The sequence below is a fragment of the Montipora foliosa genome, chromosome 12 (assembly GCF_036669935.1).
Source record: "Montipora foliosa isolate CH-2021 chromosome 12, ASM3666993v2, whole genome shotgun sequence".
Lineage (NCBI taxonomy): Eukaryota > Metazoa > Cnidaria > Anthozoa > Scleractinia > Acroporidae > Montipora > Montipora foliosa.
The window spans coordinates 19137779-19165097 of NC_090880.1; the positions used below are offsets into that span (position 1 = coordinate 19137779).

A 27319-nucleotide genomic window follows, 5' to 3' on the forward strand; every position below is an offset into this window, starting at 1 on the left:
CACAGGTGATCACATAGTGAGACAAACGAGAATACTTTATTATTATTGTACTTCACCACGATGAATAACAGCAACCTTTTTTACGAAACAAAATAGTTCTCGTCATTTCGCACAAAGGAATGCGTCGATTGCTGGAAGTTTGGTCATGATATAAATACGACAATGATATTGAACTTGGAAGACTTTGTTTTCAATCACCCAGTATTCAGAGTAAGGCAGGTGCACGCCAACAGTATTTTTACATACAAAGTCTCGCTTTCCTTTTTAGTAAGAAAAAAGGTCCTAATACAATCAACTAATTAAGTACAGAATATTCTAAAACAGCAATCATTTTTACTTTTCTTAAAGTCACGTCCGCGATAAACAAGTGCACTTGAGCATTTCATATCTAGAATTAGTTACCATTCATATGTAAACTAGAACTAACTATTATCACAAAAACTTCGTACTTAGACTTGCTTTGAAGAGCAGATAGCCATGAACTCGTAAATGGCCTACTCACGATAAGAGTCAATTTAGAGTAAATCAGGAATTCTCGATAGGTAGAGGGATGGGTTGGCTCTCACCACTGCGCAAGCCTTGCTGTCGACGACCGGGAGAAGGCCTGGCAACAATAAGAAATGGCACTAGTTATCGTCAACAAGAACTGGTAAATGAGGGAAAAGACTTTTCAACGATTTGGGAATAAGGGATCAAATTCAAACAAAGAAAGCGTTATTTGTCAAATGTGAAGTGTCATACGTTCGGCAGGTGCCAGAGAAATTTTATTAAATCCAGGAATCAGTATGATAGGTCACTTCCTTCAGTTTGCTAATGCGATAAATTGCAATTTCCGTTTACATCGGAAGGAAAACTTTTAATTAATGACATGGAAGGTGATTTTTAATCCTGTTAAAACTCGAAGAGAACATTATACTCAAGGGAAAAATTCAGAATGAGGCCGATCGAATAAAGAAACTGGTAAGAATTGAGGTTGGTCCATGGTTTGAAGCTTTATTCCTTAAGAATAAACAGATATCAATGCACGCTTTCTCGTTTAATCAAATTTAAATAAGCGGCTTATCGCTCTGTTTCTATTTAGTTCTGACGGTATATCTGCTACAGAGAAGGATGAAATGGAGATATACTTAAGAAAACTTCACGGTTTCGTCGTCGCTGTTTGGCTTATTCAAGTATACACCAGCGTTGAAGGTGAGCGGGTATGCATATGCATTGAAATCTCTTAACTTTAAATTTCATCCATTGAAAAGATCTGCCAATTTACAGCGCAGACTTCTAATTTTAGGTTTAGGGTTAGGCTTTGTATATTGAAGTAAGGTATAATTTATGTTGGCGTGAGCATCGCGGCAGCTAAAGGCAAGTTAAGCTTTTCATCAGTAGCCTAACAAAAATCGAGGTTTGAACGGGATTCGAAGCCGTTACCATGCGTTGTTCTACCACTGAGCTAAAGTCCATCTGAGAGCTGGACAGTTTTTCTTTTCTTTCGTATTCCGTTGCGAGTTAAACAGATAGTGAATGAACACGTACTATTTATACAAATACGACAGCCTGCATTGGTCGCTTTCTTTGCATTATTACCGGCACAATTATTGTTCTAAAATATTAAGGTATGTTGTTAAGGTATGTTAGTCGCATTCTTTAATTTCATTGTTCGGCATTATCACAATTCTGATAGCCATTTATAGTCATGATTCAGCGATTATCCCAGGGGTTTTCAGCAGTTCGCATTTCAACTGTTTCCTTCTCTGTTAAGCGTCTTCATGTAGATTTTTAAGCTTTCAACTTGAAAGCTTCAAAATCTAAATGGAGATAATGATCCTTTGTTTCAAAACACACGTTTTCAAATATTGTGACCAAAATATCGGAGGTAGAAAAAAATGGAGCAAAGAAGACTTTTATTAAGAAGCAATTTTTTCAATTTTATTTCTTAACTTACTCCAAACATTCATGGACTGAGCGTGTCAATTCAGCTGGCCTCTTGACAGCCTGTTTCACCAAACAAAGTAAAACGACGAATTTCCATGGAAAACGTCGAATTATACGTGCTCCTTGGAGCTACATCTGCATATCTGTTTCCTTTGTGTTTTATTGACAAGTGAAATGTACGGCAGCTGGGCTATAACATCGATAGGCATTACACCATTTTCGAATTCTCACGGCTGGACTGGATCTAGCATGAAATGGAGGCTAATGTGGGCAAATGTTTTCAAATGCAAATTAATTTGCCCGCATCAGCCTCCATTTCATGCTAGATCCAGTCTAACCCTTAGAATACGAAACTGGCCTAATAGGAAACGAAGACCGTCGCAGCACCTCTAATGCCAGCGCCACAAAACATTAAAAAACATCACTGGTAAAACAACTTTCAAGCATAAAGTACGTTTGTTAACAAAAAAAAAAAAAAAAACCAGCAAATTTGCGGTTTGACGACAACGTGAGCTGACGACAGTAAATCGTTCATTCTCTTTCTAATTCATAATCGTTTGGGCAAATTCCAAATTTGCTTGTCAAGTTTACTTGCCGAGTTAAGGCGCTTTGTTGTCACAGTGTAATTTCAACAACGTGAATTGCTTGTGTGACTGTTCTTTCCTACTGACCTTTCATTGCCAATTTTACAATAGAGATCCATATTTAACAAGGCTGTGCAACTTTGTACATTACGGTGGCGGATGATGTAATACTACAAGATTTGTGGCACAATGTGTAGGCCTGCAGAAGAATCGATTGACTCAGTTAGTTTAGCCCTTAGGGGAGTGGTTAACTACATATCAGAAGCTGAAGGTCCATATTCATTCAAGACTCACATTCTCTAAGAATTCTACAATCCCCGATCATAAGGTCATCACGTATGCCGCTCAGTTTTAACTACCACTTTTAGTTCCGTGGTGAACAGTGTATTTTTCTGGTTCTAACTCGAACATCTCGGGAATCCCGTCGTTAAGACCATTAAAGACTTGATCCCGTTTCTCGAAAGCCCCGAAACTTTACGGGCCATTTTTGGGTGTCACAATTCCCTTTGTATCTCAAAAACGGAGAGAATTTAAGTGGCAGTCCCGCTAAAAGCGGTTCACCGGTTTTCGCAACCAAAAATAGTTTTCCTTCATTTTGCGCCCATCAAAAGGGTTTGGTACACAAGTTTTAAAAGTGAGATAATTATTTCCTAATTATGTATTTTTGCGGCGCTACAACAAAAAATTGAATTTGGGTTCGCCCGCCGTCGCTGACGGCGATCAAAAGGGTAAATTTCAGGAGTTTTGATCACCGCGCTACGTGTACAAAACTAAAGTTCACCGAATTCTGTTTTGATGAAAGCTACAAGATACATTCTCTTAATTCACGGACAAAAGCTGGAAATATTTTTAGAAATTTCAAGCCATTCCAGCGTGATCAAACGACACCCTCCTCTCAAGCGTCTGTTCACATTCCAAAAATTAACCAAACGAAAGACAAAAAATCTCGAAAGTTTGGTCTAGATCGTGGTTAAAAAGTATACGATAGTGAATTTTGTACCTTAATAAGTTATCTTATTTCTTTAAACCGGTGGGTATCTCCCGGACTTTGACACACCATTAGCTTGAAATGCACCCAAATCTGTGTTTACACAAATTGACAAGTTCATTTGCATTACCCTTGTTTTCAAAGGAATTACTTCTCTTACCTCTCAGATTCGGTTATTGACGTCCCAAATAGTCGGGAATTCATCCACTTTAAGGTCCTCAGCGCTTGTGAGCTACTTTATGAGCTACACACTAAGTAATATATGTGGAAGCGTCAAGAACCGTTGACTTCACATCGCTTGCGTTACCGCGAACGTGACTATGCAAATTACCTGTGAAGTGGTTTGGTGAGAGGGTGGGTTGGGTAGTGACAGGGGTGGAGTACAACAACTAAAAAGAAAATCAAACCTTCCTTTTAATAATCTTAGTATTAAGAAGTTAGCCTCTCTCAAGGAATCACATTCAACGGGAAAAAAAAGAGAGACATAAAGCATCGGTAAAGCTAAGAAAAATACCCCATCACAGTTAATAATTGAAAGAAAAACGATACTCCCTTGCAAGCATATAAATGATAACTGTAAGATTGTCTCACATAATTACATCTAAGAAGAGAAATACTAGGATAATAACGCTTTCAGTGAAAGCTTTAAGTAACAACTGATTAGCTACGTGTTGGGTACTCACCAAACAGAAGCGTTTTCGGGTCTCTGAGTGGTAAGAAGTAAATAATTCCAACACAGGAAGAAATGCAGGGAAAAAAGAAGAGACAACCAGCCTTCACGGGTTGCTCAATTGACTGAAAAATTAGTTTATTGACTAAAACACAATGTAAAATTAACCTAAGCATGAGGCCACGTGAAACAGGTAAAAAAAACACTTCTTCGATATTATTTAATACTGGATTGACTGAATTCGTGTAATTGTGGTGACAGATTTTTCTATTTTGATCAATGGATGCTGCATGGTGTTATCCAGTAATGCTCATAATGAGGGTCCACGATAGGGTTCTCAAATGTTTTCAAATAATCCCGCTATCCCGACATCCCTCACGTCAATTAATCCCGATCCCGCTCGCATTTTCGAACCCATTACAAATATACTGACAGCGTTCGTTTCATTTCGATATTTTCAGTTTTTCCTTTTTTGGAAGACAAACAGCCGAGTTGACAAGTTGAATGGCCGTTTTTATACTAGAGACGCATAATCCGTCCAGACGAATCATGCGTCTCTTATGTTATCCGTCTGGTGTAAAGACGGCACGAACTATATGAGACGCATAATTCGTCTTGGACGAACTTGGGCAAACATTTTTTCTGCGTCTGTTAAATTCGTCTAGTATAAAGACGGGCACTAGACGCATAATGCGTCTCGACGAACTTTCCAGTTTAGTGCGTCTTCGTAGACGCACTAAAATAAATTCTTCGTCCAGACGCATAATGCGTCTTGTGGCCGTCTTTATACTAGACGAATTTAACAGACGCAGAAAAAATGTTTGCCCAAGTTCGTTCAAGACGAATTATGCGTCTCCAGTATAAAAACGGCCAATGACAATCATTTGTTTCGCGGTGGATTGAACGTTCACCAAATGAATGAAAATATTAGTTCTGTTTTCAATAGCTTTGAAATCTATTGTCATCCCGTTGTTTGTCATTAGATTGACTTTCGTCGTTACGCGGTTCTGGGCTACCTCGTGGTACGTTGGAACAATGAGACTCACTTCGCATGTGGGACTCTTGTTGTCAGGTAAACCATCTACTACGGTAGCTTTACGGTCTTAAGGTGGGCGTGACCACGACCTCTCTGTGTCTACTTGTAACATGTACATTCTCTCACAATGTCCTTTATTTTGTTAAGTAGAGTGAACTTTAAATCCTTGGCTTTGTAGGGCAATTCAAAATAAGCACACATGGCCTTCAGAGTGGTGACATTAAATTTACACAACGTGTCAAGTCTGACATGCTCGCAAATGTCATGGCCATCGTAGGTTACTGGATGCACCAATCCCATTTGGCTCACGACGTTTTCCACTATTTCATTCCTGGCCTCGACGTCAAGGTAGTCTTCGTCCTCCTCGATGATAATACCTTCATCTTCGTCCAGCACTTGAGAGCTTGCGCCCTTTCCTCGTTTTAAGGCAGCCAATCTAGAGAAAAAGCCTTGTACTTGAGTCTTTGTTAACCACTCGCTTCGTTTAAATTTTCTTGCTCCGTCAATGTCTCTGGCTTTTCTCATATCAGCTGCCACTTGACCTGGATCAGCTTTTCGACCTGTTTTTTCACCAGTCTCAAATATCTTTGAGAGATAAGCTTTTACACTCTCCGAAAATCTGGTTCCTCCCCCTCTTGGTTTCTGCAGGGCCCAGCCCATAGTGCACGAGAAAGCTCTGACGTCAATTGATGCCTCTTCTGTCGTCGATGATCCTTTTGTCTCAAGAGTCAGTGAGGAGAATTTAGAAGCCCAGTCACGCCTCAGTCCATCGTACACGCCTTCTGATGCTGCTGTCTTGTGCCGCCCGAGATGAACGTGATCTTGGAATTCTTCTGAAGTAGAAAATTCACAATAGCATCCAGGTTCTTGGCATTGAAATGGCGTGTCTTCATCCGAGCCTTTAGGATCGTCGCCGGTCGGTTTTATGACTCTCGGATCTATGGCAAAAAACCCATAATTATCAACTTCCTTCAGGAGCAAGTTACCTTGTTTCTCAATGACCAGCTCTGACCATGGGATGAGTCTTCCAGAACCTACTCCATAGACCTTTGAGAGACGAAGACCTTCGTTTTCATAAGAAAAATTGTGGAAAGCACTAAAATTGTTGATACGGTTGACTTTTAATTCTTTCATACCACGATCAAGCTCACAGACAGCAGCGGATGATCCCTTGACTTGTCTAGCCTTCAACGCCTCGTGCATGTCAAATGCTGTCAGAATGTTATGGCCTTCATTGCAGTATCTGCGAATTGCTCCTTTCATCGGACTTATGATTCGATCGCAGACATCTTTGCCAAATTGGGCTTCTGAGAAGTCATATCTAGCGAAGACGAGAGAAGAATGTCCAAATTACCGTTGTTATGTATAATTAACAACTATTCCATGAGCGCGCGTTGGATATGAGACAGTAAATAGCCAACGAGGCGCGTAGCGCCGAGTTGGCTTTAATCAGTCTCATATCCAACAAGCGCGAATGGAATAATTGTTTTATTCAATTCCTAAACTCCAAAAGTTTGGAAGTACGAAATACGAGCGAAAAAAGGGAGAAAATCCGAGCGAAATCCAAAAAAGAAACTTGATGAAGATGCGATGTTCTGTAATACCTGGAGGTCAGATAGACGCAGGCCCATCACAAAAACATTTCTTATCTTTTCGCGTACTTCTAAACGTCAAAATTGATCCAAACTTTCCACAAAAAGGTTTCTTTGCTTTATTCAGAGAGAAATTTTGCTTTCGGGCGAAAAAAGAAAAAGCTTAGCAACGCTTAGAGCAATAATTTGCAATATAAGGTCAAACTAAGGTATATGAGCTGATAACCGAGATTGAGTGAACCAATCAGAGCGCGAGAAATGCATTAACCGAGGTTGAAAACTTAATAACTTTTATTATTTCTGCTAATGTTAACGCTGCTGTTATATGTGGTGCTAACTACTTTTACTACTCTGCTGATTTGCTCCGGGTTGTAATGCTAGTTTTCTGACTATTTCCTCTAATGCTGGCGGGTGTTAGAACTGGAGATATTCATGCAGTTAGGACAATACAAGGAGCAAGGTTGGCGTAGTGTTGATAGCACTCGCCTCCCACCAGTGTCGTCTGGGATCGATTCCTGATCTTGCGCCATATGTTGGTTGAGTTTGTTGTTGGTTTTCTCCTCTGCTCTGAGAGGTTTTCCGTGGGTACTCCGGTTTTCCCCTCCCCTCGAAAACCCAGCATTTCCAAATTCTAATTCGATCTGGACCGAGGGCCAAGATTCATCAGTTAATTGTACCGTCAAGTATCACCTTCGTAAAATAAGGTGAGTGTTATAAGTGTATAAAATTAACAACAGAAGTAATTAAAAAACGAAGCCTAAAATTGCTTCGGCCCTCATGGGGCTGTATGGATATGATAGCTTTCACTGAGCGCAGTGCTCATATTGACTAATGTTCCTCCTCACCTCATTACTTTGATTCCAACTCGAGAACCGACGTCATAGACAGCCGCAATTAGATTGTTGTTGTGGTAACAACCTGCGCCATCAGATCGAAGGAAGATCTGGTTTATGCTCGTCTTGTTCTCTTTGATGATACCGATAAGGTGTTCCTGTATTGCACAAACTGCGAACCAGTCTTGGGCACGACTGTCAAATAAGTGCACATAGGACGCAATCTCCAGGTTATTGTCTTCGGCATTCCTGGTGATGACGCAACTAACATGCCAATTTATCCCTCTCTTCCCGAACCACTCAGACTGTTTTTCTCTGTATTTGAGTTGGAGGAACTTCATGGCCCAGTCCATTACAACAAGTGCAGAATTAGTTTTGAGGCTGTTTAACACGTTTTGTTTCGCTCTCTCTCGGTTCTCAGCTCTAATAAGATGGGACTTCCACTGAAATATCATTTCTTTGGCCAGCTTATGGTCATGTTGGAGGTCTTCTTTCTGATCCTCGCTGCTAAAATTTAAAGCCGACTCAATTTCATTTGAGATTTCTTGTATCACAGATTTCAAGCTTTCGCAATTTGCACAGCGAACTTCATGTTCGTGCGCACAAGTTCCCTGAAACTCGGTGTTCTGGGGGTCGCTGAGGGCAAAATATGTACAGTGGTCTGGACAAGGACTCCCATCTTCTTCACAGTGCATCCTATACTCTGTCTTAAGGTAGCGCTCACCATTTTCCAGCTTCTGACGAATTTCTTCGCACCACTTTGCACTAGCGCTGCAATCTTTCAATTCATCCACTATCTTGTGCATAGTATCAAACCCCTCAGCCCCAGCTGCTGCGATGTTATCAAGGCCTTGGAGGGACTTTCTTTGAGAGGCTTCTCTGACTTGTAAAATTCTGTACAGGGTTGATCTTCCTAGTGGGTCAAAGCCTTCTTCGTTGCAGTATTTAAAATACTGTTCAATCATTGTCGACCTTCCAACAATTCTGACGACATTGGGCATGACAAGCCGTTCACCGGAGTCAAGTTTTAAAGTCCTCGTTCCATAGGCCACGTCTTGATGGAAATACGGCTGGTCCACAAACGACAGAAAGTGATCAAGCTTCACCAAGTCCATTCGGACTCGATGTTGAGGCACTTTATCGACGTTGAAGCCCACTCCAACATTCTTGGCATGTGCCCTAGCTTTCTTGATTTGTCGGTCGCTCAGTTTTTCAAACGGCTCGTGCATTTTCTTGAGGAATCTTGCTGAATAACGCAGTGCATATATGCTTAAAATCTGGGTTTTTAAACTCCTTGTTGGTGCTTGTTTGTACGCTGCAATTAAGGCCGTTAACTCATTAATACTTGAGCAAACGTCTGTTTTCGATTCCTGATACGCTTGCAGTAACTTTTCACTGCCTTTTGGGGCGATGACTTTGCACAGAGCGCGACATCCCTCGTCTACTTGATCCAAACAGGAAGCTTTCTCATTTGACGTAGCTTTATCCCACTCAGTAGTAAGCCTGAATGTAAGAGGCTTCACCTTTCCGCCAGTGAGTGATGCAATTTTTGTCATCGCCTCATTGTAGTCCTTTATCACATCGTGCTCGGCTTTCTCACCAGACGAGTCATCCCCTGACGAGCTTTCAGGCCTTTCACGCCATTGCCCGGGTGTCCAAAGAGGATCTCTGCTGGGTGTTTCAAATTCCAATGCCGACGATAAAAACATTGCAGAACTTGCCTCCTCTTTTGCTTTCCTGTACAACACAAAGCAGGTAAATATTAAAGTCAGTAATAATCCAAGCACTCAATCTGAAAGATACCACTGGTACTCCCAAACTTGAAAATGTTCCTCACAAGCGGACAGGCTGGGAGGGGGCTTGCGCATGGCACTGAAGATAATTTGCTCATGGGACTTACTGGCAAATTTTTGCCAGCAGCATTTAAAGCTTGTCTCTCTAGTCAACAAGTTCAAATAGAAACTTGGCTCGTGAACATTGAGTACCTCAACAACTCTGGTCTATCACTGCGATCTTTGTCTTCATCCACGCGCTCTATCTCTCTTTTTGGTGTCCTCAACCAGAGCCATTCAGTCTTCAACCTACTACCGTGCGATTTTCTACAACTATTACAGATGGCTGAAAAAAAAAAGTCTCTTTGAAAAAAGATGACGTTGATAGTATTTCAATCAAGGCTGTAACACATCCACAAACTTCAAACTTACAAGGTGAAATGGCACACAGACGCAACCCTGTTATAGAACTCTTAGCTCATTACATTACATCGTTTAACATCTAAAGTAATCAAAATTTATATAATACTCACGTGACCCGATTGGAACAGAAATTCCGAAAACTTCAAAAACATCCCTAGCCAATCTCACATTGAACACACGGTCCCCTTTCGTTGCCTCTCGTTTTCCCTTGTGCTCGGGATACTGACAAGACCTTTTTGTGCAGTTCCAGTAATTAATTCCCCAGACTCCTCCGATGCTTCGGGCACACAAACATTTCTTTGACTTTATCTTCACAAAGGCCGAAGTGGCCAGCGCGAAACAGAATCAACTCACATTCAACCAAGTTTTCGTTGGAAAGATGAAAACGCTTCAAATGGGCAGAAATGTCGTCTCTGCATTCATGAAGAGGTGTTAAAGTACTCACCCCTTTAAAATCGCCACACCCACTTCTATCCTTGCTTTCAGCAAAGCAAACCGCCATTTTTGTGCCGAACACGTGAGCGATGAAATATCTTCTTCTAATTCAAAAGAGAAACGAGAAACCGGAAACGGATCTACGAATGCCGGACTACAACTTCTAATTCGGATTTAAGACTCCCGATTCTCATCTTATTTTGTGAAATTCCCACCGTTTTTAATTTCCACCAAACCTAAATTGTATTATCTTCATTTCTCATTTATTCTTTCCAAATAAAGGCTCTCCATCTCCTTATCCAACACTCGCTTTCACTTTCAGTGTCCAATTCCCTTTCCGATTTCCGTTGTCAATTTTCTTGTGCAGTTCCCATATCTCATCATCGTGTTCAATTCTCACCATTTATGATTAACTTTACCCTATCCCAGTACGTTCCCTTTTTTTCTTTTCCATCTCCCGTTTTCGACATCGTCCTTTTTGTTTTTCACTCCATTTAATCCAATTTTCCTTTCTCTTTTTCCACAAGTATTGAAAGAAGAAAATATCTCCTATGAGAAAGGAATGCAGGAATCTAGTGCAAATTCAATCGAAAAGCAATCCCATTGACCTTGTTAACCTACAACCTAGCTTCAGCTTACTTCTTTGTAATAACGACCGGTTTTCTTTTTTTCTTCCCCCTTTTGGGTCACCAATGCGTTACATTCTCTCTTTTTTAACCTGTTCAATACCATTCCTTGAGACTTGCAGACTTAATATTGGTAAGATTTTTAATGTTGGAGCCTCGTTTTCCTACCAGACGATTCTCTTTTAATTTGTCTAGCCTCAGCCCTGCCACCTGCCCCAGCACATCCTCCCCCCACACCACCACCAACAACAGCTAATCTTAGTCACACCCTCACGGAAACGAAGTGAGCCGATTTTTTATACCGTATAGTAGCTCACAAACGTTATGGACCTTAATGCGATGAAAAGTTTCAATGTTGAAAAAGAAAGTAGCTTAAAATAGTTCCATTCATTCGTCTCTTGTATTTGGTGAACGCATTTTTCAGACATGGTGAGTGTCCGTTTATTTTGTTGTTGTTGTTTCAACCTAGAGCTGAATATATTCTGTACGCATTCGTGTGGCCCTCCCAGAAGCTTCAAGCACAGGATATTTACATTTACCAAAGGGAAAATTTTCGACATTCTTTCCATCTCCCAGCGATACCATACGCCTACAACTGCATTGCATGCACGAAATGTTGTATGGAAAAGACTCCTGCCAAGAGTATTGTTTACGTTTTGAGTGTCACGCCAACTGAAGACAGGTCAAGTTGGCGCAATGATTTACAGTAACACTGCATTTATACTCACACACGATTATTAAAGGAGCATATGCCCAACTTTTGTGGACGTCAGCAGCAAAATCTGATCCGTATAGGAAAAAACAAAGAGAAATACAAATGGACTTTGACACGAGTGTTGATAATGTTAATTTGTGTAAACACATAGATTTGGGTGCATTTCAAGCTGACGTTGCGTGGAAGTCGGGAAGATACCCATCGGTTTGAAGAAATAGGGTGGTGAATTAAGGCACAAACTTCACTGTCGTATACTTTTTAACCTTGCTTTAGACCAAACTTTCGAAATTTTTTGGCTTTCATTTGGTTAATTATTTGTATGTGAACACAGGCAGGAGAGGAGGGGAGGGTGTCTTCTGACCACGCTGGAAAACTTGACATTTCTGAAAAAGTTTTTATATTTTGTCAGTAAACACAGTGAATGTATCTTGTAACTTTTATCAAAATAAAATTCGGTAAGCTTTAGTTTTGTACACGTAGCGCGCTGCTCAAAACTCCTGGAATTTACCCTTTTGATCGCCGTTGGCGACGGCGGGCGAACCCAAATTCAATTTCGTGTTGTAGCGACGCAAAAATAAATAATTATGAAATAATTATCTCACTTTTAAGACATATGTATCAAACCCTTTTGATGGGCACAAAATGAAGGAAAACTATTTTTGGTTGCGAAAACCGGTGGACCGCTTTTAGCGGGACTGCCACTTAAAAGTCGTAAAGCCTCAAACTCATTTTGCTTTTTGTTGCTTTGAAAACATGTTAAAAGATCGGGTTTCCAAAACAAGCTGTTGGCAGTTTCGCAAATGGCTTTTCGGCCCGAAAAGTTTTCGGGACTCTCGAAAAACGGGCCCTTGGACTTTATTTGTCTGAGCTAGACACTTGTATGGTCTATAAATTCATTAAATCATTAGCCCAAAATGTTTCAACATCACTGCACACCTGTAAGTCCGCGCCAAAGGATACCACTCCCCAAAAGAACATATCAACATGCGAAATGCCTACATAAGTTAAACTGATGAGCAGCATGCACGTGTAGCCTTTAACTCTTAACTGCTATTCTTTTTTTACAATATTTTGCTTATATGAATGATAGAAATGATTCTCTCATTTATCTGGACATGCAATAATTATTTCAGCAATTGTTTCTTATGGTAAGTAGACACCTGAGAAATTCAGATGGCTTCAACGGGATTCGAATCCAAGATCTCTGGGATGCCTGTGGAATGCTCCACCAAGCAGAGCTACACACGGTGGGGAGTAGCTCAATTTGTTGGGCTCATGTGTACCCATGAAAGAACTCGGTGAATGAAATTAATCGGGGATCACTTTCCCCTTTCGTTTTGCTTCTCAAGGATCACTTTTTTCTTTTGTTACGGGACAGATTTTGTACACACAGCTTCGGCTTTTCAACTTCTTTATTCTTGCGTAGAAATTCAGCACTCTGCCGTTGCCGGCAGCCAACTCCTTCTAGGTCTCTCAAAACTGGCGTTTATATATGCTCTTGCTTAGCTATGATTGGTCGAAAGAGCTTGCAAAGTTACACAAACGTGATCCTGACACTCTCAACAACAAAGGCGGAAAAGCTTGTGGTAAATACTTGCGGTAGATACTTCAACCTAGCTAAATTCGAGTTAAATTAAATTGTTAGATAAACTGATGGCAACGGAAACCGAAGTTTCCCAGGTCCTTTACATCCGTGCGGGCTAACCGCGGAAAAACTAACACTACAGATAATAAAGTTAAGATAACTAACATGGTCGGCATCACATTTTATAAGAAAGAACCGCTACGACGGTCCTCGTGTTTCCAACAACATCGGCGGAAATTCGGCTGTCGCCGAATGCATTTTCTCGTGGGAAAGTTACTTAAATTAACTGAGAGGGACGAGATTGTTTGCGACACTTAATTTGCTTTGCACGCTTCAATTTCTTATCTAAGTTTTAGCACCGTGCATAGCATACTTTGCATACAAAAAAACGATCATGAAAATATTGCATAAAATATTATAAAATATGCTTCAACACTTTCGTCTATAACCCGCACTTTATATAAATACATTTACTTTATATCCTGTGAATTTAGGCCATCCTGGAATTCAGCAACTTTACATTGATGGAGATATTATTTTGGGTGGATTGTTCCCTGTTCACAAGAAGAGCAGATTTACAGAAAGTGCATGCGGTGAAATTGACGTTCAACCGGGTTTCCAATACTTAACAGCAATGTTATTTGCACTGGAGAAAATCAATAAAAATCCCGAATTGCTACCGAACATTACTCTCGGTACGATGATTTACGACACTTGCCGAAGCCCAACGATCGGAGCCGACCGCGCCAAAGACATCATAAAATTTACAGTGCTGGATGCTACAAAACCTGTCGCAGGAGTCGTTGGTCCGCTAACGAGTGATGTCACGATTGTAGTAGCGAACCTCTTACGAGTTTTTGACATTCCTCAAGTTAGTTATGGTGCAACCACCGTCGATCTGAGTAACAAAGAGCTATACGGAAACTTTTTCCGAACTGTGCCACCGGATTCATTCCAAGCTAAAGCTCTTGTAGATGTCATTCTTCATTATGGGTGGAATTACGTATATACGATAAACTCGCATGGAAATTACGGCCAAAGAGGCATGGAAATTTTTCATAATGAAGCCCGTATTTCTGGAATATGTATCGCCCGCGAATTTCGCTTGAAAAGCTTACCCGGTGAGGAAAATTACAGAAATGTGATCGAAAGCATGATAAACCACAGGAACAGCAAAGCTCACGTGGTTGTCTTGTTTACTACCCAGACCGATGCGGCTGGTTTGTTACGTGCAGCTAAGGGGCTTGGTGTGAAGGGTTTTACTTGGCTGGGAAGTAATGGCTGGAGTGATCGTGTTGATGTCACTAAGGGTAAAGAAGACATTGCAAATGGTTCTTTGACGGTAGGGCATCAAGAGGGAATCGTGAAGGGTTTTTTGGACTTTTTAACGAATTTGAACTCGTCTCTACCACCTTTCAAAGTCGAAAATCAATCTCAGAATACGTGGTTCGATGAATTTGCACAATCTTTTCTCAAATGTAAAATTTCTGATGAAGGTTCTGGAGCAAACTCGTCACAGAAACGAAACTGCGACAGACGTGGATCGCTACTACGCATGCGCATCATGGAGCTAGCCCCAGTTCGTGTTGTCGTGAATGCTGTATACGCTATCGCGTACGCTCTTAATAACGTGCACAAGGATAATTGCCCAGGTCAGATCGGAATTTGTAAGGGTATGAAGATAAAAATTCAGGAGGGATATTTCCTTGATTATTTGAAAAATGTAACTTTTCCTGACTCCGCTTTTAACTCCAGCTTACAATTCAACGCAAAACAAGAAATCAATGGCAATTACAGTATTATTAATTTTCAACAAGGAAAGGATGGGAAGTGGAGATACGTTGTCGTAGGCTCGTGGGAGGCATATCCTAGAGGAACTGCGAGAAAAAGGAAGGAATTACAAATTGACGACAATAGAGTGTCATGGGGAAACACAATGAACATCCCCCCATTGTCTTATTGTAGCGACCCATGCGCCCCCAATCAAATACGAAAACATAATGCGGTTAATAAGCAGTGTTGCTGGCAATGTAAACACTGTAAGACTGGTAGAATTATAAGAAATAATACTTGTATTAAGTGTAGACTTGGATACACACCTGACGCAAGCCTGTCCTTTTGTTCCAAGCTCGATCTTTTGTACCCTAAATGGTCCGATCCTTTATCGACTTCACTCGCAGTAATTGCAGGAACGTTGGTCCTCGTTGCCTTGTTAACGTCAGCTTTCTATTTTCAAAAACGAAATCACAGAGTTATCAAAGCTGCTGGCAGGGAGCTGTGTTTTCTCATGTTCATCGGAGTCATCTTGTGCTTTATTTCTTCGTTAATGCAACTGGTAAAGGCGAGTGATGTAGTTTGTGCCCTTCGCCGTTATTTAGGCTGTTCGTGTTTCACATGGTGCTACGCGCCGCTATTGATCAAAACCAATCGCATCTACCGCATCTTTACGCATGCGCAGCACTCAGCTGCACGTCCACCGTTAATAAGGCCATTGTCACAGGTCTTCACTGCTTTGGGGCTCGTGTTAGTGCAGCTTCTGATCACTACCGTGTGGACCATTTCGGATGAACCAAGAGCCATAGTGCAGTATTCATCTTCGGACGAGGCTCTGCTTGTCTGTTCAAGCAGCCCAGTCGCTATAGCGGTGAATATGAGTTACAACATGCTTTTATTGTCTCTATGTACCGTCTTCGCCTTCAAAACGCGAAAATTTCCAAGGAATTTCAACGAAGCAAAGCAGATTGGCATGACAATGTACATGACTTGCTCGATATGGATCATATACTTCCCAACGATCCTTAACACTCGAAGGGCCGCATGGAGGGACTTCACCAATTCCTTCATGTTTTTAATCATTGGGTGTGTAAATCTCTTTGGGCTGTTAATCCCTAAAGTGGCCATCTTTGTTATGGGGAAAGTGTCTGTAGAAACTCCCCTTGTTAGAACGGAGTCAAGCCATGAAAGACATGGTCTGCACATTATGGATTCTGGCAGAGAAACAGTCCCGGTGACTTTTAAAATTGAGGCAACACCGACAAAGAAGAGGACAGATAATGCTGTAGATTCCTCACAGTTGAGTTACGTAGACACATTAGCTTAAGTGTAACAAGTCATGGATGTGAGTGACCTGGGGGTCGTTTCTCCAAAGTTCCGACTAGGCTTTTGTACATTATGTAGGCATTTTTTCGAGCATTTTAGTGAGGCAAAAGCATAAAGCATTATTCGAGTATTTTAGTGACAATCCCCCCCCCTCCCCCCCCAAAAAAAAAATTGTTCGAAGAAAATGAAAGTAAAATATTTTTTTTAAAGACAAAATCGGCAAGAACAATCCTTAGAAGATTACATTCAAGCATCACTTAATGATGCAATGAAATAACAAAGACTAACTTTCCGTCACTTAAATATCGAATACTATATATTGTTAACTTATTGCGTTCCGACGAAGGAGAACGCATTCTAGTCGTGTCGTTTTACGAATGTCCCGAATATGTTTCGTGGATATCGATCGTGATGCCATGCGATTTCAGGGTTTGGACGCCATCTTGGACTGGCAGGCCGACGGGCACATCACCTCGATCTGATGTGATGGTGAATCTGTCATGCCTCGACATCGGGTTTGTATCGCAATGCCGGCATGCTCAAATGAAAGCGGTAAAATATTCCCATATTTCCACGTGCTTTGCAGTTGTGTGTGTTGGTTTCTCGGCTGTTTTGTTCGCTTTTTTTTTGCAAACGTAATTGAAGTTGTGTCCATTTATCCGAAGTATCACTAGCCAATATGATCAAAGCTACTTAGCAGAACATCAGAAAGCTGTGTGGCTGTGTGTTTTGTAGGAAACAGACACTACAATTCGCCCCCGCATGACAATTCGTGTCGGCAACAATGCCGACTTGTGATTTTCCAACTCGGCTGCTTTTCAGAGGAGATTCAAGTTCTCTCTGCGTACTGCCAGAAAGCACCCCACAAGTCCACTTTCCTTGAATATTTCAGGGCAATCAGCACAAATATTATTTTACTAGACATCGAATGCACTTTACTAGCTAATCCGTAATTACCACTAGTTATACTACATTTGTGTTCCTGTGAAACTGAGCCTTTATTTGTGTTGATGATGTTGAAGTTAAAAAGTTTAAATTTCAAAAGGAGCCTTTTTTGCGGGGGGGGCGTAGGAGACCAAGCATTTTAGTGGGGAAGAAGGAGCATTAAAATGGAGTATTTTAATGCCGCATTAAAGCATTATGTGCAAAAAGCTAAGTCCCGACCTGAAGCTTCTCGCTTCTATATTCCTCAATTAATAAAACTCCTCCCACTACGTTCTCAACGTTTTCCATTTTATTTGAGCATAAACCGGATAAAGTTCTCCAACTTGTGCCCCTCATATAACAATATATGTAACACATTATTATTACAGAAAATTTAGTGGTATACCGAGTGGTAGCAAATCGACAAAAACGGTATCCCGCTGATGATAATGATAATGATACTTGTATACTGTATTTACAAATGAGTCAAATAAAATTAAAAGAAACAAACAAAAATTAAAGTTTTATTAAGTCTGAGCTTTCCCAAGTCTTATTTCTACGACGGAAGATAAAATATGTCGCTCTGATGGCTAGATTTATCATTTTTTTGATTATATAGTGTTGTTGCGTTTTGTCAATGCCAATGTCATTCATCATTTCTAAGAACGTAATAATAATAATAATAATAATAATAAAGAAGGGGGTACACTAGGAAATGTGCAGGAAGTATGGGATAGAGTGTAATGACAAGTGGTATGACCATCAACCCTTGCCAACCCCTGAAAATGGAGAAGTGAGGATTACCTGGGACATGACTATCTACACAGACAAAGTGCTGAAACATAATCGGCCAGATATTACTCTAGTGCATAAAGACACACAGAAATGGACACTTATTGACAGCTGTACCAGCGGACCAGAACATCATCAGAACTGAAGAGAAGGTTGAAAAGTACCAGGAACTAGCATTTGAAATCAGAAGGATTCATGGAGCCTCGAAAGTCACAATAATACCAATCGTGATTGGTGCTCTTGGAAGCATATCAAAAGGTGCAAAGACCTGGAATTGTTCAATTATCGGCCATCCTTGGATCTGTTCACCTGTTCCGGAAAGTGTTGTCTCTAATTAAGCTACGGGGAGTTGCTGAGACACAATAAACATTACCCAGTAGAACACCCGACAACTGGAGAGAACCGAATAATAATAATAATAATAATAATAATAATAATAATAATAATAATAATAATAATAGCTTTCTTCAGAATTTCCACAATGTAGAATTTTTTCACACGTGTGACATAATTTTCGACCAATCGGCTGGCAGTATTTGCGGCTGCTTGTGATTTTGATTTTCCGTCGTTAGTTGGTCTTTTTGGGAGTTTTTGTGTTGTTTTTTTCACGAGTTAAAGTCCAGTTTATTCTTAAATGGAAGAAAGCAGGTTTGTCGAGATCATTTTTGCCTTTCTTTGCCTTTTTGCCTTTTCTTTGCCTTTTGTCTTTCTTTGTACTGACATAACTTGACCTTGTTTTAATTATTGATACAAATCAACAACTAGCCTGTTCCAGGCTACCAGATAGTCGGGAAACGAAAACATCTGCGTGGGAAAAGCGAGTGGGGACTTGGGTCGAGGCGAGGCGAGACTCATTTTTCGCACGCATTTTTTTCTCTTTCCCTACTATCTGGAAGCCTGGAACAGGCTAATAAACAACTGACTGTAAGACCCGTTTCAAACGTCGAACTTTACATGTGCCGAATCTAATACAAATGAGAAAAATCTATTGTTTTTGCTCATATGCTTTAGATTCGGCACATATGAAGTGAAATTCAAACCTCAGTTTTCGAAATAAAAAGAATAATGCATCTTTTGTTGTACTGCGAGGATTTTATCCAGTAAAAATATTTTACGAGTTCGCTGCGCGCACTCGTGAAATATTTTTTCAACACTCGAAGAGAAAATTTTTATCTCCAAGCGGCCATGTAAAAGCAAGCAATAACAAATGCTTTGAAAATAACAATAGTTTACATAAAACAAGCTAGGTTCTAGAGTTAGAAGATTCGCTTAATTAAAAAAATACACATATAGAACATAATATAGTAAAATACATGTATAAATTACAAATGTTAAGATGACATACAACCATACAACAGCAGTGAAGAAATAAACGGGACTAATGGTAGCGGAATTCTTCAATAACTTTGTCAGGTAAACAGGTACACAGAATGAAGATCATTATCAGCTAAAATGTATGATCCTGATATCACACCAAATTACCCGCGAAGGATGAAATCTATGGACGTAGTTAGGAGAATGAAGTTTTAAATTATGGGAAGCAAACAAGAAACATTTGGGAAGTTATTTTGTCACCTTCGTAAAATAAAGATAATTGTATTGTGTTGTACTACTGCAGACAATCCAGTCAAAACGCAAAGTAAAAACAAACTCGGTCACCCCCAATTTCCAGCTAAATTGGATGCCCTTGTGCTTGTTGCATGTAAAAAATTCCAAAAACAAGCTTTTCATCAAGAAAGTTGATCAAAAGCTTTTGATCATGCATAGGTGTACATGATATAGAATCCCACCGTACGTAAGGCCATTTGGCATTACGTAGTTATTTTCCTCACTGTTGAAAAATACCATGAAAAGTCGCCGTTGTTACGCCTTGGATTACGGCTCGGCCAAGCTCTTTAAACTCTCTAGCGTCCAAAACCAAGAGAGTGGTGGTTTGGTCACTAGTATTGATGACGCATGATAAAATGACACCGTCATCTTCTGTCTTGCCGCCAGGCGCCTTCAAAAACACAGGTTCGGATGGAAACCCGCCGGACTCCTCCCAGATAACAAACTCCTTGCTCTCGACATTCAGCTTGACAAGTTGTTCAAATACTGACAGGCCTTTCTTGAATCCAATGCCATAGACGTACCTATGAGCAAATCCGGCAAAAATCATTAGAGTCATCCCCAATGGGGATGGCTCTAATGATTTTTGATTCTATTTGGTCAAAGACGTTCTGTCATAGAACGTTCTCGTCACACAGCGAGACCCAGAGGGGTAAAATTACGGCGAGTTTGGAAATTGCTCTGCCCTTTCTCTTGCGCTCCCCTCTCCACTCCCCCCTTTCCCGGACAAACATTAAGTCACTGCTTACGAGTCAGAAGGCCCATCAGGCCGGCGCTTATCTCCAGTTTCCAAGGGCAAACATTAATTAAGGTTTCTTAAAAAAGCGAAGCTTCCACCCACCTGTAAGGTTTGCCGTTGTGTTCGTCGTAATTGATTCTTGGTAGCTCCAATCCTGTGTACAATAAAGTGTAATCGTATCCGTCCTCTTCCTTGGGGACAGGCTTTTCCGGATTATCACTCTCTAGTTCTTCTAGTGGAAGCATATAGCGACGCACCTGTGCGACGTCGTATTTCTTTTGGCCTGGATGAGCAGGGGAGCGCAAATTACGCAAGTACAACTGCTTTATAATCGTATTGTCATGAAAACAACAAGCATCCAGGTAAAGCTTCCCGTCTTTTTCAAAGGCGTTGATGTGATGGAACACAAAGAAGGGGTCTGCCGTAAAGATGCCAATGCGGTTGCCGTTCTTTATGTCGACCACGTGGAATCTTGTGCGTTCGTTTGGATTCCAGTAAAACCATTGTTCAGGGCTTGTAGCGAAGAACCTGTGACTGAGGATTCGCCAGACGTCATAAACGAGGGGGCTTCGGTAAACACTATGTATTTATCGGTGAGGCAGAAACTATGAAAATACGCTGTGCCATTGGTTGGCCGGATTCTGCAAATCACTTCACCTCCCTCCAAAGGGTCCACATCCAATTCTTTCGAGGAGGGTGGTATGTGGATGATGTTGTAAGCGGAGTTCATACCATGCGTTACGGAGATGTTAATAACTGAGCCAGCTTGGGTTAGATGCGGATGGGGTGTGGCGCCATTGATGCTGGCATCACCTGTTGCGAAGATTACAGCATGATGAAAATTGGCAGTTACGTTTTAAGTAATCCTAATAGGGAAATATTTATTTGCATTTTTTGCCTCATTAGAACAAGGGTATTGGATTTGTAATAAGTCATCCGAGAATATAAAGTACACGAATATAGTGAAGTGCGTTGCATAAAGAGCTATCTCATAATTGGAACGCGAAATAGAGCGGTTTTCAATTGTGTGTCGAAAGTAATTAGCGAATTGCTTTGGTTTTGCATTACTTCACTCAGTGATTGGCTCAAAGTTCTCGCGCCACTTTTTCAACCAATCAGAAGTGAAACCAAAACCAATCGTGGCTTCCGCGTGCACGTTTTCCCGCACTTTGCGTCGGCTACGTGTAATTACTTCGAGTTTTAAAGGGTTTACTGGATTGTTTCCGACCTTTTTGATTGGTATGGTTATTACCAGTGAGTGACTCAACTCTTTTTGCAAATGCTTGTAGCGAGGTTTAGGGCTGTTCAAGGGGTGACGTCACGACTCACGAGTACATTTGCAATTGTGAAATTCTTTGACAATAAAAAGGCAAATCAGACTGTAATGTCATCCCTAGAAAAGACGCATGTGTTTTAAGCTTCCCGCCTTCACCCGGACTCAACATCTCTCGTTGGTTCGGCACATGTTGGATGGTGTTGGAAATGGTGTGCAAATGCATGCAACAACCCCCAAAAATGTAGGGACGTACAGTGCATTTTGGGAATGATACGACTCATAACGGCTATCTCCAAGGAAACCATGTGTAGTGCGCGTGCGCAACAACTCCCAACAACATGCAACAGGGTGTGCCAGCGGACGCAACATGTAACACCCAACAATGTTGCGTCCGTTTTGCATCAGCGATCTTTCAAATGACAATTTTCGTCAAGCATACCACCACAAACCATATCGATGGAGTTAAGTTTTAGGTCTAAGCGCGTGTTCCACACTAATTGCCAGGAAACTCGTCATCAAGATTTATTAGGGAGCTTAAGCACGACCGTTTTTTAGACGCGGACGGCAACCGGAAGTGACCTGTTTTCTCTTTTAATTTGTCTTCACACAACCACATTTAAAAAGCTAAGTATCTTTTGTCCATTAGAGATGATTATTACAAACATCTGTGAGACACCACTGTCCTGGCACGCGAAATGTTCTCTTCCGTTTGCCGTCCGCGTCTCAAAAACGCGCGTGCTTAAGCTCCCTATTCCTTTTGTTGTGCCCAGCATTTTAAGATCGGTGCCACATAACAACTGGATTTTAGATGATGCGTAAATCTACGCAGTCCCTGATGTTTGCACATTTTGAATTACTAAGAGAAGTTACCTGGAAACTCTTCAGTCCCTTCTACGGCCGTCAAATTGAACAGCGCGCTTTTTGATATAACCTCGTTTCGTCACGCAGTCACAAGAAACGGCGGAAGGGAGGCCTGGGAAAGGGTAAAGAAAATGGCTGACAAACACGATTGAGTGACTCGAAGGAACTTCTAGCGGTGTACTGGCCCCAGTTGTTCCAAAGGTGGATAACGCTATCTACCGGATAAATTACTATCCATTGGATAGCACAATTGGTTTTGCTAGTGTTTATCGACTGGATAGTGATTTATCCGGTGGGTAGCGCTATCCATCGTTTGAACAACTGAAGCCTGGGCCCGGTTGTTCAAAAGCAGATTAACGCTAATACCAGATATAAAGTTAACCAAGGAGTTTATTTCTCTACTACCAAATGCTGTTCAACACTGATCGTCGGCAAAACGTTACATTAGAAGAAGTCAATCTTGAAAAACAAAGATAAGCAAAAGAAACTTTCGCCAAAAAGTTGAAAACATCAAACAAAAGTTTACGCTAATCCTGGATTAAGTTAATCGGCTTTCGAACAACCGGACCCTGGTGTTTAAGTTTTTCTCATTTGTAGTTACCTGGAAACTCTTTTGATAGATCCACCTTGTTCAATGTATCCAGTGTTTTAGGATCGATCTGAAATAAAATTTCACTCTCGGTAGTTGCATACAATTTGTCTTTCATTGGAAACAAGTTAACACTTGTGTTATCGACTGGCAATGTTTTGCCCCAAAATCGGAAGAAAAAGCGTAAAAAGATGTTCTGGCACGGATCTGGAGGAATGAATGAACCAAATTCCAAATGACATGAATTTCCTCGTTTTAAGGAGTCTGCATAACTCTCGCTCCGCACAAACTTGTTGCTGTAGGTCACATTTCCTTCTTGGATGTGAAATCGGTGCAGAAGCGCCTGCCCGTCAAACCAATGATTGAACGATGCGTCACCACATTCAAATCTGCCGGGTCCATTCCTTATCAAGGTTCCATTAAGCCAGGAAGGAATTTTGCCTCTGATCTCAGCTCTGATTGGCTCAGGGCGCTCTTCCACTGTTTGAAACAGAACAGACTCGTCTGGCGCAGAAGCCATGCTACACAGGACCTAGACAGACGACACGACGAAAAAAAACAAAAACACGCAAAAATGAAAATATACGAAAAACGTCGTAAATATATAAAATGTAAATATAATATCTTAATGCACCAGTCATTTGAACCCTCCCTCTCCTCGGGCATTAACGGGGGAATGCGCGGATTCACTCCATGGTCAGCGGTTTTAGATTAACGTCGCTTTGGTTCGTCTCGAAGTGAACGGGATGCTTTGCAAAGTTCAGTATCGCCACGGACCAAGAAAGGCTGTTGAAGCCGATAATGTAAGGGCTTCGTCGAGAAAGGTAGGCGTATTTTCTGATTTGATATTGAAGAGTTCACTCTTCACTTTTGCCCCCAGGGAGCGAGGATTTCACCAGCTGCCATTAATATAAAAAGTTAATGCCCCGCTCACGCCCGAGGGGGGTCAAATGACTGGTGCATAAACATAACGCAACAAAGATGTAATGACATAAAAATACAATGAAACAAAACATTTAATCTAATGACAATCAATTGATTTTCAATTGAAAACCACTGGCCCCAATTGTTCAAAGGCGGTGGATAAAGTACGCGGATTCGGCATCAGTTTCCATGCCTATTATAGAGCGGACAATACTCATTTTTACAATTATACTATTCAATTGCACAGATTCTGTCCATGGATACAGCTGTCTGAAATTAAGCACCAGTTGAGGGTTTCTTTGTATAATGGTATGCTGCTCTTTGTGGACACATGAAACTACCACAAAGCCACACGTCACTCACACTGTTAATAACACGGACCCTTAAGCAAGGACGACGAAGACAATAACGAGAACGCCACATAACAATAAGTTTAATTAGCAAGAACAATAGCTTTGCATTGCTTTCAGTAAGTTTTGCAGTTGGTGGCTGGGAATCCAGAGCACTGAAGGCTTAAGCCTCTAGGGGTTCTGGGGCATGTTCCCCCAGAAATGTTTGAAATCTACAAGCTTTGAAATGCCATTTCCAGCGTTTCCCAAAAGGTGTTTCCCTCTAAAAAGGAAATGGAAATTAAGCAATAAAACACTACAATTGCAGTCATTTTTGAAAGAGATTGCTGGTTATTAGTATTTAAATACCTTATAGGCAGAATGTCATGTAAATTGAGCACTAAACCCTAAATACGCGATGTACGCGATTTTCGTCACGTTTGTTTGAATATGTGGACTTTTTTTCTTCCTTGATAAGAAAACTCCATAATTTGGAGTTTAGTGAAGAAAGTGAAGCGATTTTACGTTCATAATAGAGAACGGTGGAAAAACACCTGCACAGCAAAAATTCAATCAAATGGTCGTGCGAAGTAGCTAGGCGGCGGGATGGACCAAAGTACACGGCGGTCTATCGTCGGTAGCCGCCTTTTATTAAAACCTCTGGCTTTGCACGCCCTGCACGGGCGTTTTACATTTTGATACATTTCTTTGCCGTTCTCGTCATGACAACGACGTGAAATGATCAAATTTGAGGTCATTTGGAGGACGAGAGCACCTGATGATGAATTTTCAATTTTCTGTCTAAATGTGCACACAGTTCTCACCACTTTTATTCTTGGAATGTGTATTCACACTTTCCAAGCCGAGCGACCTGGAGTAATTGTAAAATTATTGCAGTAGCGGGAAATAATATTTTTAGACAAAGTTCTCGTAGCCGTTGTCGTTGTCCTTTCTTAAGGTCCCTAATCAAATTAAATACCGTGGAGTACCCTTCGGAGTAGCGTGGTCAACCATTTAGATTTACATATTTTTATTATTTTTTTCGAGATTCCAGCTCACCGATTGTTAATACATGTCACGGAAGCTCATAACAAACCGCTGACGACATCGAACAGGACATAGACTGCGAGCAGTCTCTTTCTTCTCCCGCGCGGGCACGAGTGCAACCCACGTTACGCGAGCTGGTAGCCTGGACCCGAGATATGTCTTTCTTCTCTCCAATCCCTTCTCTGTTTCACCCAAAATTTGCATAATGATTTTTTAATTATTTCCACCCGTACAGGACACTCTTTTGCCCTGAATAAAAAGTCTTTAAGATCCTCAAATTTCCCCATTTCTGAACTCAAGGGACCGACGTTCTTTTGTACGACTTACCGTATTTTATGGATTAAACTCTGTTAAACCCCGAACCCAGAAAGATCCACGCCAGGCACAATTAAGTTGTTCAAACGATGGATAGCGCTATCCGCCGGATAAATCACTATTCACTGCATAACTCAATTGGTTTTGCAGGTGTTTATCCGCTGGATAGTGATTTATCCGGCGGATAGCGCTATCCATCGTTTTAACAACTATGGCCAGGTCTAGTGGAAGGCATATAAAGGCCATCGGACTTCCAATTGCGCCATAATAAACTTGAGGGGTATGAATAAAATACTTGGGAAGGGGTTGCTATTGTAAAATTTCGTGAGAACTCATTGAATTTACGAGGTAGTATTTCAACAATCACGAACGAATTCATCTTTGAGAAGATATTTTTCTATAAATGAATATTTGTTGAAAAGGTATCGTTTTGCACACGAAAACATTGCATCAAACGTAATATTTTAGCTTCTGCACAACGTATTAAAAGGAAAGCGCTAACGGAGCAATGAACGTCTCGCTTAATCTATAAGGGCGACACGTCAAATTAAAAATGCATTCAAGGGTTTCCACAAGCGTCCATGGTATCTTAGCTTTGCTTACCTTGTGTCGGAGAAGTGGAATCTTGCACTTCGGTCACCCGAGGGCAGAAATTAAAGGCAAAATGTTTAAGACATCCCAGTTGCAAATTTTTCCTTACTTTGTTGAAATGTAGAACTTCAGGAAACGAAGTGATTTGTGAAAGGAAAAATAAGGGTCACGACACTGCGTGACATTTTACAAGATTGCCTGGATACACAGCGATTTCCGTGATACCTTTCGGTCCTCCTGCCCTAACGTACATTGCATCATCGTCTGCCTTGCGAAGCACTAAGTCGAGCCATGTTGTGGCCTACAACTACCCTGTGGGATATTATATCGCAGTTCTTATGTTATTTTCTCAGATTAGCCATGTGACTAATTAGTCCCTTATACTGCTATGTGGTACGGTGATGCCACATAGTATAAAGCAATGTGTAGTGTTGTTGTCGTACAGTGATGATCGTATGGTAGGTACCCAATCCTGCTATATATATCACACCCAGTAAATGCTATATTGTGAGTGGTTTGCGGTGATATCGTAACGATCAGCCCATTACAAAATCCTAACACTGCCGCGCTATAAGAATCGCGTACCCACTGATGTTAAACTGTGTTTGCGAAAAAAATATAGTTGGCAAAGCCGAAATTTTACGCAATCAAAGGTGTTGTTTCCGTTCTCTGGAATCACGAATTTTTAAAGAAAGCTAATAAAATAGTTTCCGAAACTAGGAGCGCAATATTAAAGTTTAAGCAATGAATTTTTTTGATCGGCTCAACCGAACTTCATCAGCTAGCTACATGAAAGATTCGAATGTTAAGATAGGTTATATCACGTTCATTTAGTTAAAACCATTGGCATACCTTTATTCAAAAAGGTCTATCAATCGCTTCCCTTAAGTTTAAACGTGATATTTTCCGTCACGGTGGTTAACGACGGAATGCACTCAGTGGATGTTAAAGGAGGGGGACATTGGGATTTTCGGTTTTGCGGTTTTGGTTATTTTTTAGATCGGTTTTTCGGTTTTTCGGTTTTGGTGTTCATTGCGATT

General features: G+C 41.0%; 2 protein-coding genes across 3 annotated transcripts; one reads left to right on the plus strand and one right to left on the minus strand.

Annotated features, from left to right (window-relative positions):
* The first annotated feature begins 800 nt into the window (after window positions 1-800).
* On the plus strand, window positions 801-16450 carry LOC137980109 (metabotropic glutamate receptor 3-like). Of its 2 annotated transcripts, none has more exons than XM_068827469.1 (3): window positions 801-972; window positions 1082-1191; window positions 13680-16450. In XM_068827469.1, the coding sequence occupies exons 2-3, from the start codon at window positions 1116-1118 to the stop codon at window positions 16283-16285; spliced, it is 2682 nt and encodes an 893-aa protein (XP_068683570.1). In that variant the 5' UTR covers window positions 801-972; window positions 1082-1115; the 3' UTR covers window positions 16286-16450. The 2 variants fall into 2 exon arrangements, with proteins under 2 accessions (XP_068683570.1, XP_068683571.1); XM_068827470.1 differs by having other exon boundaries at window positions 801-960.
* A 2665-nt stretch (window positions 16451-19115) lies between these two features.
* On the minus strand, window positions 19116-26442 carry LOC137980110 (carotenoid-cleaving dioxygenase, mitochondrial-like). Its single transcript, XM_068827471.1, is given in 5 exon segments — window positions 19116-20132; window positions 20450-20915; window positions 20918-21160; window positions 23086-23605; window positions 26292-26442. Coding segments are annotated over 4 exon segments (1521 nt in total). The 5' UTR covers window positions 23594-23605; window positions 26292-26442; the 3' UTR covers window positions 19116-19828.
* Between the last annotated feature and the right edge of the window lie 877 nt (window positions 26443-27319).